General features: G+C 44.5%; 1 protein-coding gene across 1 annotated transcript in view; it reads right to left on the reverse strand.

The window, feature by feature from the left end:
• Positions 1 to 620: 620 nt before the first annotated feature.
• The window catches only part of KIF13B (kinesin family member 13B), a 113,915-nt gene continuing 101,282 nt past the window's right edge, over positions 621 to 13,253 (reverse strand). Inside the window, exons 39-41 of the mRNA XM_079298190.1 lie at positions 5,782 to 5,844; positions 3,364 to 4,324; positions 621 to 894 (exon numbers count right to left, since the gene is read on the reverse strand). Of these exons, the coding sequence (XP_079154316.1) occupies positions 644 to 894; positions 3,364 to 4,324; positions 5,782 to 5,844 (1,275 nt within the window). The 3' untranslated portion in view covers positions 621 to 643. The remainder of the gene's footprint in view (positions 895 to 3,363; positions 4,325 to 5,781; positions 5,845 to 13,253) is intronic.

Consider the following 13,253-nt stretch of genomic DNA (forward strand, 5'->3'; position numbering starts at 1 on the left):
AAGCAGCTCAGTGCTGTCACCTCTGCAAAAATCCTCTCTGCCCACCAAGGAGAAGGTTCTGCCAGGCTGGGGCAAGGGAGAGAGGAGATCCTGGCATGGACAATAAATGACCAAAAATCCCAAACAGGACAGAGCTGGCAGAACCTCCCATTCCCAACACACCAGCTGGGCACTCCACACTGCTGTCCCCAGGGGAGGGGACAACAGGGCCCAAACAGGTTCTGCTCCAGCCAAGGGCTGCTGCTTCAGATAAAGGGACTTGGGGAGGTTCTTCATCCAAACCAAGCTCTACTTGCACTTTTCTGCCTGTCTGGAATCATTCCCACCTTGCCCATCACAGCTCTGGGGAGGTTCTTCAGGAGGGAAGTGCCTGGGGAGGATTTTGTGGAAGCTGTGCTGTGGTTTCACCAAATTTCCTGGGCAAGGAGGAAGAGAAGGAGCTCATTACACCCACCCAGCACTGGCCTGGATTGACCCCAGAGGTGCCAGCACTTGGGACAGGAAAGGAAGGATCCAGCACCACCAGGAGGCAAAGAATTATCAGTGAATCAGCCAGAGCAGAAGAACAAACCCTCCCACTGGTGTTTGCCAGCAGCCGGGAGCCGCCGAATCTCCCGCGGGCTGTTGGCTGGGCTGGGATCCCTCAGCTGGCCCAGGATTTCCTGTTCTCTGCGTTCTTCTGGCTCTTCTCCAGCCCCAGGGCAGGTGCTGCTGGCTCTGCCTTGGCCAGGGCAGCGAGGGGGGCCAGGCTGGGGGCAGAGCTGCAGGAGCTGCCGTGGCTCCTGCGGGAGCTGCGGCGCCGCGCCCGCCGCACCCGGCCCGGCTTCACCAGCAGCCCGTGGCCTGGCCTGCAGCTGAAGTACTGCCTGCCCCCGATGGAGCCATCGTTCTTGCCTGCCAGGAGAGAAGCAGGGGGTCACTCACTGTGGGATTCCAGGGGTTTTTTTTGGCCCTGCCTCCTCTGGGGATGCAAAACCCCCCCCTGGCAGATCCCTCAGAGACCACCGAGTGATGCCCAGGAGCTGCAGGGGTTGGATTGGGCTCCTTGGGAGAACCTGCCCACATTGAGAGAAGAGACACAGAGAATAAGGATGAGTAGAGTGTAAATTAAGAATGTTAGAATGTAGTATAAGTAGGTTTTTAGGTTGTTTATATTAAGGGCCATGTGGCCATGATGGAGGATCCTGGGTGTGGTGGGCTCCTTCCTCCTTCGTGTCATCCATGCTGAAGCTGCACCCTGGGAACCACAGACTGGATGGGGAAAGAACTGGACATTGTAAAGAAAATTTGTAAATATTGTATACATAGTTTAGAGTATAAAGGCCTTGGCACAGCCCTCCCAGGGGACCTTCTGCAATGGTCACCCTGCAGAGCAGACCCGTGCTGGGCTGGCAGAAACATTTTTAAAGATAAGATAAATAAACAGCCCTGAAACAACAGAAGGTTGTCTCAAGCTGAACTGAGGGCTTGGGGGTGACAGGGGGTGAAATTACAGCCCCCCACCCTCCTGCTGTCCCTGGGATGTGCCACCCTCATAGGGAAGAGGTTTTTTCTACAAAACTCTGTGCAAATTTGTGTTAATGCAGCCAGGGAAGAGGAAAGGAAAAAGTGTTCCCTAAAAATTCCATCCTGGAGGTGAAATTTCCCTGTTGAACCCCAGCATGGAGAGTGACTCTAATGTGACACTCTGCCTTGTCCCTGCTCTGGAATGTCTCCAAAAGCAACAAATAATCAATTCCATTATTAAAGTACCAGGAAGGAAGGGAAAGCAGAACTTTAAACGAATTTTTGGCTTTCTGAGCTGATGTTGGAAGTTGAGGATTGTCACTCCCTCCACAGAACAGGAAGGAGAATTTCTCTGTGCTGCTGCTGTTGAGATCTTTCTATTTCTTGTTTTAGATCATTTAAAATTCTCAGGATCACTGTTCAGGGATTGCCCCATCCATGAAGGGAAGGTGGAAAGATCCAAGAGCTCTTTCAATGATATAAAGTCACCCTTTTGGCTTTTGGGGTGTTTCCTTCTCCCTTCCACCAGTTCCAATGCAGCCTCATGTGTGGCCAGGACGTGGATTCCCAGCCCTTGGAGTTCTGTCCCTGTCTGCAGTGTGACAAACACTCCACTTTGTGACCACATTCCCCAAGTCAAGCTCCAGATGTGCCAGAAGCCAGATGTGCTCCAGCAAATCCTTGTGGAAACAGAAGAAGGGGGAAAAAAAAAAATTCCAGCAACATCATCAGCTGAGCTCTCAGCAGGGCAAAAATCTCTGACTTTTCCATGGAAGCTGCTGCTGCCTGGGGTGTGCAAACAGAGCCAGCACTGGGGCACCTGACACAGGGAAGGTGACCTTCCAAAACTGAAATTCATCTGTAAATATGTATTTTAAATGAGGCATAAATCCAGCACTGAGGAACTACTACTGCTTGCAAAAAGGATCAAGAGCTCCAGTTTGCTTTCCAGCATGGAAAACTCCAGAGAATTTTCTGAAACCAGCTGGGAAGGCACTGCCCACTCAGCTCTGATGAGCACAGGGAGGTTTGGGAGCTCTGGATTCTGGATAGTGCTCTGCTGCATGAACTGCTCCAATCCCAGGGAAATGTGCAGCATGTGCAGATTCAGCACCCAGCCTGGGATTAAATCCCAGCCATCATCTTCCTCTCTTGTGCTGGAGACACCCTATTCCCACAGGAACAGCACCCTGGTCTCCAAAAAAATCCTGGAAAACCTAAATTCTGGGAGTTCTGCAGCTGTACAGGTAAGGGATGACAAATGAGATGTGAAATAAATCTCAAATTATCTGTATAACCTGGTGGTCAGTGGATGATTATTTCCAGCTGCTTTTTACACATATATGTATATACAGAGAAATAGTCTTTTGCAATTGTAAAGCTTACTTTAAAATAAAATCCTATTACCTCTTAATAACTATTAAGAGACTTTGCAACTCATTTAGCCTAAATGTCCCTTGGAGCTAAATCCCACAACTCCTGTTGTGCTTTGAACATCCTTATCCTCACAGCAGAAGCCCAGAAGAGAATCCTAGAGACACAAGGCTTGTCTCCTGCAGCTACTGCTTACCAAAAAGCATGGAAAAGGAATCCTGAAAGATGCAAGGAAACAAAGAAATGACTGAAAAGGGACAGTGAGGGATCACAGAATGGTTGGGGTTGGGATCTCAGAGGGGTTGGGAGTGAGAACAGCTTTGGAATAAGGTGACAGCAGGGAATAAATTTATATTTCCCCTTTGAAAATGCCCCCTGCAATGGGCAATAAGCCCCCAGTGGGTAATAACCCCCCCCAAAAAGCAGCTTTAGGATGAGCTCTGCCAGCTGGGACACACCCAGCTGATGCAGAGGATGTTTTACCTGCAGGCAAATCCAGCTCCACACCAACCCATGTTCCATCCTGGAAGTCTGTGGGCCCAATGTATCTGACAATGCCTGTTTTATTGGTGCCAACTGTGACATATTCTCCTTCTTTCAGCCACTCAGGAATGTCATTGGCATCTTCTGAGTCAGAAACCACCTCCAGTTTTTCCTCTGCTGTCTCGGACCCGTTGTGGTTCAGTCCATGGGCACTGGATGTGCTCTTTTCTCCTTTCTGCTGCTCTTCTGTGTCCAGGAAACTTGTGACATCTGATCCCAGCATGCTGGTAAAGGATCTCAGCTCTGATGTCTTCACCTTCTGGATTTTGAAGGGGGAGGCTGCAGAGCTGGGCTGCTCGGGATGAGCTTTGGGAAACCCCAGTTCCAAAGCCCCAGAACTTGTTTCCTTTTTCCTGGCTTGTCCTGCTGACTCCAGTGATTGTTTGGATATTGACTCCTTCAGAGTGGAGGTAGAGAGAAGAGGTTTTGCATCAGTGGCTGCAGAGGCATCATTTCCCTGCTCACTGGGAGAAGGGGAAGTGCAAGACTTCCCATTGACTTCGGGGCTGTCCCTCGCTCTGGGGGCAGCACTTGGAAGGCTGCAGGAGGGGGGATTCTCCCTCTTGGTGGTCACAGAGCTCTCAGAAGCCCTGTCTGAGTGTCCCTGCATGTCAGAAAGGACCTGAGCCACTGCAGGAGCAGGGCAGTCACACCCTGCAGCTGTTGGAGCTCCTGGCTGAGCCACAGCATCACCTCCCACTGCCAGTGCCTCTGAGAGGGTGGCTGTGGAGACACTGTGGGAAAAATACCCACTGGAGGCTTCACTCAGGGGGCTTGGGGGTCCCTCCTGGCACTCCTGGGCCTGGCTGTCCCCTGTGGGCTGCTGCAAAGGCACTTTGGGGGTCTTCTCCAGACTCTTGTCCACCTCGGGCGTCTGCTTTGCTGCTTCCTCTTGGTTCATCTGAAACACAGGGGGACAGGGAAGGTGGGGGCTGTGTTATCCAAAATAAAATCCCAAATCTGGGCTAAAAGCACAGATACCAGACCTCTGGGAAGCCAGCAAGGCTTTGTGCTGATCTAAATCCCTAAATCTGGCAGCTCCAGAAGATGGAAGCTGATCCCAAGTCAGCCCTGCCAGCGTGGGAGGATTGTCAGCTCACTCCTTCCATTAATAAGGGAAATGTCAACCCCAAGAAATACACTCCCCAATATTTACTGAAAAATTATTTATATTACAGGAATGGTCATTTGCTGTTTGAACAGCAGGATTTATATGGAATGGGAAGCAAGCTGTGATCCATAAGTCTCTCAGAGTTATTTGGCTTAACTCTCTGGGTGGATAAATCACCCCCCTGCACCTAAACTGTCATTTCTGTCCCCATTTCCAAATGCCATTCCCACCTCAGTGCTGCCAGCACCTCACACTTCCAGAGGATGAAATTAACTGCACCTCATGAGATTAACAGCCCATTTCAGTGATGTATTTCTTGGCTGTAAAGTTTCCTAAATCTGATAGATCAATATCTTTTGCCAGCACATGTACTCTAAAAGATTAGGATGTCTCTAAATCTCTTTGGGAAAGAGGGAGGGGGGAGAGTCCTAATAGGAAGGAGGGGGAAAAAAAAGGAGGTTGGAGAAGGGCAGATTTGAACAAATCCTGTTTCAGGTGAACATTTTTGTTCATTATTCACAATTTTGTGATTTCTCCCATCTAGTGGTTGAGTGTCCCAAACTAGAGGATTTTCAGCTTATTCCCAAAATGCCTTTCCACTGGAAACTTAAGCAGCATTTGAAGAAAGAGGGATTTGACTGGCTTATTACAATTTTAGAACCAAAGGTTTGCTATTGCTAAGTGAAATGTAATAAAAAAAAATTAAAAAATATTCTAGCAGATTAAAAACATATTGCTCACTTTCCTATGGCAAGGGTGGTGTCCATGTGGACTCTTTCTCTGGATTTTCCCTTTGGATAACACAGGTTTTTAAGACAATAAAAGCACAGTGGGTGGAAGCTGATGTGCTGCTCAGGAGACTGAAGTTCTGCTGGAAAGTGGGAGATCACAGGTTCTATTTTCTCTCCAACTTAGCAAGAGTTTTTCCATGGTATCATGGCAAAATGGGGAATTAAGCTCCACACTTAGAACAGCCACACAGACACTGTCAGAGCCCAGAAATTTTCCTTTCAAAGCAGCAAACCAGCTAAATTTCAGCTAATTATCTGTTAATGCTTTCAAATATGAAAGTGGAACCAGGAATATTTTACCAGGACCTAAAACACTCAGCAGAATTTCAGTGTCTCACAGAGAGGCAGCAGCACAACAGGTTTGATGCAAAAGCAGTGATGCTTTGGCCACCTCTGGCAGGTGAATATCAAAACTGAATATCAAAATTGTATCCTCACATCCTGGGAGGTGCTCACCTGTTTCATCCTTGCAGCACTGGCATCCAGACTGGCTGACTGAACCATAATTCTTGGGACAGCCTGGAGGGAGGGAAATGAAGAGAATCATTCCATGAAAGGATTAAGTGTTGGCAAATTGGTAAATGTTAAAGCTGGCATTTGAAATTTTGGGATCCTAAGCAAGTCTTTGTCATGAAAGGATGAAAAACTGAACCAGACTTTCAGGACTTGAAATGGAGTTTGTGAAAAAAAAAGAGGGAGAGAGGCTTTATATACACAAGCTGAGGGAATAAAATTTAAGTTAAAAAAAGATTTAGGTGAGATATTAGGATAGAATTGTTCCCTGGGAGGGTGGGCAGGCCCTGGCACAGAGGAGCTGTGCCCAAAAAACTTCTGGATGTGGCACTTGAGGGCATGGATTGGTCCTGACCACGGGGGTGGTGCTGAGTTATTGCCACCTGAAGGATCTATGACCTCTCTCTCCTTTTCCAGTCTCCAAATTCAGCTTAGATCTGAGCATTGCTGGCTCTAAGTCAAAAAACAAGGCAGAATCCAGTCTGTGCACCCCCTTTTCCAGGAGGACATTCCCACAGCCTTCTGCACAGGGCTGGACACAAACAATAACCAGCCCCCACTTGCTCCATATTCAGGTTTTTATGCTGCAGATTTGAAATAATCCCTCTCCTGAGCAGCACATTGTGACACCTGATATAAACCTGAGGCTGTGCTGTCAGCTTGGGCTGTCACACAGGAGGGGAAGGAACCACCAGGTGAGTGCAGAACTTTGGGAAAGGGAAGCATGAAGAGAAAGAGAGAGGAGAAAAAGGCAGAAAAACCTCCTGAGCACTGTTAAATATTCACTGCAAGGGCAGGTGCAGACTTGGAGTGGAAGAGCTCCCTAAGGCAGACACATTACACCCAAATAAACTTTTTGAAGACATTCAAGTTCAATAAAAGGATGCAGGAAAGGAAAGTTTTTTGCTTCTTCCTAAACCTGCTAAATGCAAATTCACCTTTGGAATGGGGTTCAGAACAAACTGTCTCTGTTTTGTGTGCACAGGTTTGTGCATTTTGAGATCTTCACTGGGTCAGGACCTGGGGCTCCAGGAAGCAGATGGAGAATAAACCAATGAAGAAACCTGCAAAGTTTTATAAAATTTGTCCAGTCTCATTATCCAGCAATAAGCCCTCAGAATTGAAATAAGGAAAAGTATTTAAAGCTGTTTCTCAGTTCCTTTGATTCCATTTTCCCCCTCTAAAACAAATAAACAGAGTAAAGTGTTTATTTGGGTTTTTTATCTCTCCAAAACCTCCAGTCTTACAGCCTGCAAATCCACAAAAAAAAATCTAAAAATCCAGTTGGTATCACCCAGCAAAAGAAAACCACCAGGCTTTAATCACTCCTCATCAAGTTCTCCTCCTGAGAAAATGACAGATCTCCAAACTACAATAACTTGGCCATGCAAAGTTTAGGAAAACAGGGAGAAAAAAGCAATTTGAGAGGTGGCACTTGCTCAGCTTTGGGGCTGACAAAGCAGCTGGGCTGGAACAGCTGGGACACCACAGCAGATCTGTGGGGTGAAATGCTGGCAAATTCCTTGGGGAGGGGGGATCCTGGAAACAAAAAGTTGGGACTAGCTGGGATGAATAATATTTCTGGATGCAGAGCCAAATTCTATCATGAAATGTTTGTAGACAGTGGCTGCTAAACTCAATGTCTCTATTTATCCACTGGCAAAACACAAAGGTGTTTTCACAGGGAGGATCCAGGGAGAGCTCAGAGCCCCTTGCAGAGCCTGAAGGGGCTCCAGCAGAGCTGGAGAGGGACTGGGGACAAGGGATGGAGGGACAGGACACAGGGAATGGCTTCAAACTGGAAAAGGAGAGATTTGGGTGAGATATTGGGAAGGAATTTCTGGCTGTGAGGGTGGGGAGGGAATGGAATGGGAAATGGAATGGGATGGAATGGGAATGGGAAAGGGAATGGGATGGGATGGAATAGAAATAGAATAGAATTGAAATTAGAATAGAATAGAATAGAATAGAATAGAATAGAATAGAATAGAATAGAATAGAATAGAATAGAATAGAATAGAATAGAATAGAATAGAATAGAATAGAATAGAATAGAATAGAATAGAATAGAATAGAATAGGAATAGGAATAGAACAGGAATAGAATAGAATAGGAATAGAATAGAACAGGAATAGGATTCTGGATTCCTGGAAGTGTCCAAGGCCAGGTTGGACAGTGGATAGTGGAAGGTGTCCCTTCCATGGCAGGGCTGGAACTGGGTCCCTTCCAACCCAAACCATTCCAGGATTCCACAGTCATTCTATGAATCTTTGACCATTACAAGAGCACATTTTCTGCTCACTGAGAGGTCCCTGTGCACATTCTCTGAGGTGACCAAAAGAGAGCCCAACCTGCCACACTGGTGAGCCTGAAGAGGAAAAGCATTTGTGTGTCTGCCCAGTCACAGAGGCACCACCATTAATCCTGAATGAACATTTTTCCATCCCATATATCCCACATGTGGCATGGCCACCTCTTCAAAGAGCTCACAAAACACTTTGTGAAATGCCTCAGGCAGCAGTGACTGATGACCTCAGTGCAAAGCCTTTGATTTTGTGTCACTTGGATGAAAATCCCTCAGTATTAACACCTGATATGCAGAAAGTTCAGTGGCATTTAAGAGAACAGATCAGGCCAGTGCAGCCCTGTGAATGGCAGGTATGTTTTATCCAAAGTTGATACAATCCTAAAAGGACTTTATCCCAAAATCCCACTGCTCTTCTCTTTGCTTTCCCAGCCCCAGGCAGGAGTGGCTGAGCCCAAGGAGCCTCTCACTGACAGTGTGATGGTCCCATCATTATTTAACAGCAGCTACTGGGAACTTCTGCAGCAGGACAGAGATTTCAATTCATTAAACTGAGATTTAAATCAGTTTGGAGCACTCAGGATAAAATACTTCCATAAAGTGAGAATTTCAAATTCTCCAGTACATAGCACCCCCTCCAAAAAAAATCAATTTCTAAAAGATACCCCCCCCCCAACACCAACAATATTCCTCTTGAAAATGATTTTAAAATTGAGGGCAAAGTCATTAATTACTCAAATATAAAATCTCCTGCCTTCCACAAAGACATCAGAAATCCAGTGCAAATTAATTTGTTGGGTTTTTTGGTGTTTGCTCATTTTCTTCTCTAAACACATTCTGCATTTAAAAATTAACCCAAACAACCCCCTCTTATTCCACATTCTGTGTGTTTGGAATGTTTCAGCCCATAATAACACTTCAGGATTCTCCATTTCTAGTAGAATTTATACAAAATTAACCACACCATTTCCTATGCAGCTCATTTCCAGATCCTGGCAGATTAAAAGAGTAATTCACATCCATTTCTAAGTTAGTTTATCAAGAAATTTGATTTTGTGGTTTGAAACTTCCAAAGCCAGTTTTCCACACTCATTCTCATCAAAAACTATTTGTATTTGAGGATGACAGGGAAAACTGAGCTCAGAAAGAAATGAAAACACCAACAGCTGAGTCACAAGGAGACACACAAGCTCTGCTGATTGTGGCATCCAAGTGATTTTTCACTTGAAACTGGGAAAAAAAAACAAAAAAAAGATGTTAAAGAAGTTTCTCTGAGGCCATATTATTTACATTTGATTAAGGAATGTCAATTATACAGTGCACCAGGCCCATCCATGAAACTGTGGTTTTTTAATGGAGTGCCAAAAAAGCATTTCACTCATTTTTAAGATTAATTTCTATGCCTGCATCAGAAGGTGGAAAGGAAAGAAGTGACAGCTGCCCTCTCTATGTGGCTACACCATGAAGCAAAAATGAATTATATGGAAATTCAAGGAGTTAATATATTTTTTTAAAATAAATCTGTGACTCAAGATTTCTCTCTCTCAAGCCACGTGCTAACAAAAAGACATCTGAGCATCCAAAAAGATTCTTGGATAGGAAAGTGACCAAAATCCACTCACCAAATTGGCCACAGGGATTTCCTTCTGCCACAGCAATGCCAAAAAAACCCCCAGAAACTGGAATTTGATATGTCCATTTTCAATGTCAGCACCCAGTGATGCCCTGAAATGTGATTACACAGGCAGTTCCTGGAGAGCCACAGGGTGATAAAGGAAAAAAAAACAGGAAAAGGAGGGAAAAGCCTCAGCATGTGAATAAAAAAAAGAGGAGTTTCAATTCCTGCATAATATAATTAAGCACAGGCAGATGAAACTCTGCTTCTCCCTCCACCTCCATATTTTTTACACAAAAATTTGAAGCACTGAGGGTCAGAAAGCTCCAAATCTTGCACTCTGTGGCTCTCACCTTTTTCAAGAACAGCCTGAGAAAAAACAAAAAAAGCAATTCCAGCCATCGAGAAAGGTTTAATTTATTAACTTTTTTTAATTTTTTTTTTTTTATTTACAGACTACTGGCAATTAATTGAAAGGCAGCAGATAAAGGAGAAAAAAAAAGGCATTTTCTAACTTTAAAAAATATATAAACAGCTTCATCAGCAGCCAATCTTTGAGGTACATAAACAGCTTCATCGGAAGCCATTCTGCAAGTTACATAAAGAATCCTATTATGCCAAATTAATTCAATCTGACTAATTAGAGAGCAGGAAGTTCTTTCAATTATTTTATGTGCTGTCTGAGAAACACACTTGAATACGAGAGCAGATTTCATTAATTGCAGTTCATTATTCTCCAGATTAGTTACTAAACTTGCAGCAGAAGGTCAAAGACAGCAATTTTGTTCACTGCCACCACCTTGACTGGGATGTCTCTGCCTTTTTTTTTGGTTTTTTTTTTTTTAAAGCTCAAGCAAAAACAAGGAAAATCCCTTTGTAAAGGTAATTTTGTGTGGGCTCGCTCACCTTAATGTTGATGCTGCTCTATGGGCAAAACTGGAATAAAAAGCTGCTGAAATAATGTTAAAAGTGTATTTTTGTAATGACAGATCAGAACTGATCTCCTCTTTTTACCAGCACAGGATCAGAGATTTGGTACCACACCCACTTGGAATAGTTGTGGTGAACTTAGCTCCAAACCTGGGAAAAGGTTCAGTTTTGCTCCTTTGGAAATTTGCTTTTTATGGAATCATGGAATATCCTGAGCTGGCAGGGACCCACCAGGATCATCCTGGCCCTGAACAGACACCCCAAAATCCTACCCTGTGCATCCCATTGTCCAAACCCTCCTGGAGCTCTGGCAGCTCTGGGAATGTCACCATTCCCTGGGGAGCTGCCCAAACACCCTCTGGGGGAAGAACTTCTTCCCAAAAACCAACCTGAGTCTCCCCATATCTCATATTCCAGCCCAGGAAAGGATGATTCAGATCCTTCCATCCCTTTTGTCATTTCTATTCCTGAACCTTCTATTCCTGACCCTTGCTCTTCCAAATTGTTGTTTCCAAAACTCCAGCAGATCCCTTTGCAATGAAAGCCAAAAAGTCCTTCAGGCTTTGCCTCTCCTTTACAGTTTTTTAGTTTGCCACCCACTTCTCCCACCTTGCACATTCATTTATGTCCCCTGCCACTGGGCACTGAAATTCCCTTTTCCCTCAGAGCTGCTCTGTATTCCCTGGGGACAGAAATATCATTTTGTGTGCCCTCCCTGGCACAGTTTCTCCACTTCACAGGAATTTCTGGGTGTGACCAGTGAACCCCCAAACCCCCCCCGCCATCCATCACCACCTCCAGCTCAACTGCCCTGCCCAAATTTGCATCCTCAGGCCATTAGAAAGCAGCAGCACAGGAGATTATGGGATGGGATATTTATGATCTTCAAAAGTCACACTTGCTGCAAAGGCACCTCTTTTATTTTTGTGCTGCACAGAGGAAGCTGGAGCTGATGCTGGGGCAATTCCTTCAGTTTTTTCCTTTTCTTTCCCAAGGCTGGGAATAAGAAAAGGTTTTTTTTTTCCCAGAAGAGCATTCCCAGAGCTCCAGGAGAGTTTGGAAAATGCTCCCAGGGACAGGGTGGGATTGTTGGGGTGTCTGTGCAGGGCCAGGGGTTGGATCAATGATCCCTGTGGATCTCTCCACCTCAGGATATTCCATCATCCCCTGGGATTGCTGACAGCAGTGAAGAAACCCCATTCCCCTGTGGAGAGAGCTGCAAGGAATTTGTAAAACCTCTTAAACCAGGGAGGTGAATTTGCAATACAGCTGATTTGTTCCACTGCAAAACCTGAAAGCAGAGAATAATTCCATTCTATTACACAGATCCACTGCTCATGGAAACCCTGAGCTGCTCTCCAGTGCAAGCATGGCAGCACCACATATTCCTCTTATTTTTCTTTAAAAAAACAAAGCATTAATAACATTTCCTCTCTATTAAAAAATCACTGAAATCATGACCTGGTTGACTTTCCATAGTAATCCATAATACAAACTAAAACCTCATTAAAGAGATGTCTCTGTAGTTTAAAACTTGATTTCTAGACAAATCATCCACTGATGACTGATCTTGAACAGGAAAGGAGTGGGAACAGGTGGGTAGACTAGAGGCAGGAAATGAGGCCTCCTTTCTCCTCTCAGCTCTCACTGATTCACTGAGGATTCAAGAAGGTGTGAAAGGCTCTCACTGCAATTTTAAGAGCACCTATTTGCATCTTTCCATACCCAAATACCTTTAAGGAAAGTCACCACCTTCATTTTAATTCTCTACAGTTCATACATGAGGAGGTTTGTACAATTCCAGCCTCAACACCAAGCAAAAAGCAACATGGAAATGTAAAATGAATCCTCAATCAAGCTAAAAATATTATAAAACTGCCTCATTCTTATTTGTGCCACATGTGTCTGAAATTACTTTAAAAAATATTTAAGTGTCAGTAGATTTATTTATGTTCTGTCTATTTAATATTTTACTGTATTTCTACTATGCCAGAAGAAATTCCTGTACTCCTGGGATGTTCTTGTTTAATTTTAGTTGTAGCAAACAAAATACCTGGATTCATGCACACACACACAAAAAAAAAGAGTTGTTCAGGGATTTTAGGGTTTGTTTTGAGGAAGGTATTTTTTAAAATGTTTGCCTGCATGGAGAGGAAAAGTCTGAGTTAAGTAAGTGATGAACTTCCAAAACTCCAGGCAAAGGAAGAGAGTGAGAGCAGAGCCAGCATGGACAGAATGGAGTCCCAAAAACTTTCACATGAGATCTGCCTCCAGATTCATCCTCACAGCAGTTTGTTAAACCTTCAAAATTTACTCCAGAGGGAAATATTCCTTTATAAAATAAACTACAGCCTCACAAATAGAGAGATTACATGATTTACACTGGGATTCTCTATTTCTGGTGGTTTTTTAAAGATAAAAGTGTTTTTTCAGTCAGCTTGATCATGCATCAACTGCTCAGAGCACAGAAGGAGCAGGTGGAAGCTTTGCAGCAAAATACCCAAAAACAAAAAAAAAGGAAATCAAATTCTTCCCTGACATGTGGAATGGATAAGAATGAACAAA

Source organism: Erithacus rubecula, assembly GCF_903797595.1.
Source record: "Erithacus rubecula genome assembly, chromosome: 2".
NCBI classification, from domain to species: Eukaryota; Metazoa; Chordata; class Aves; order Passeriformes; family Muscicapidae; genus Erithacus; species Erithacus rubecula.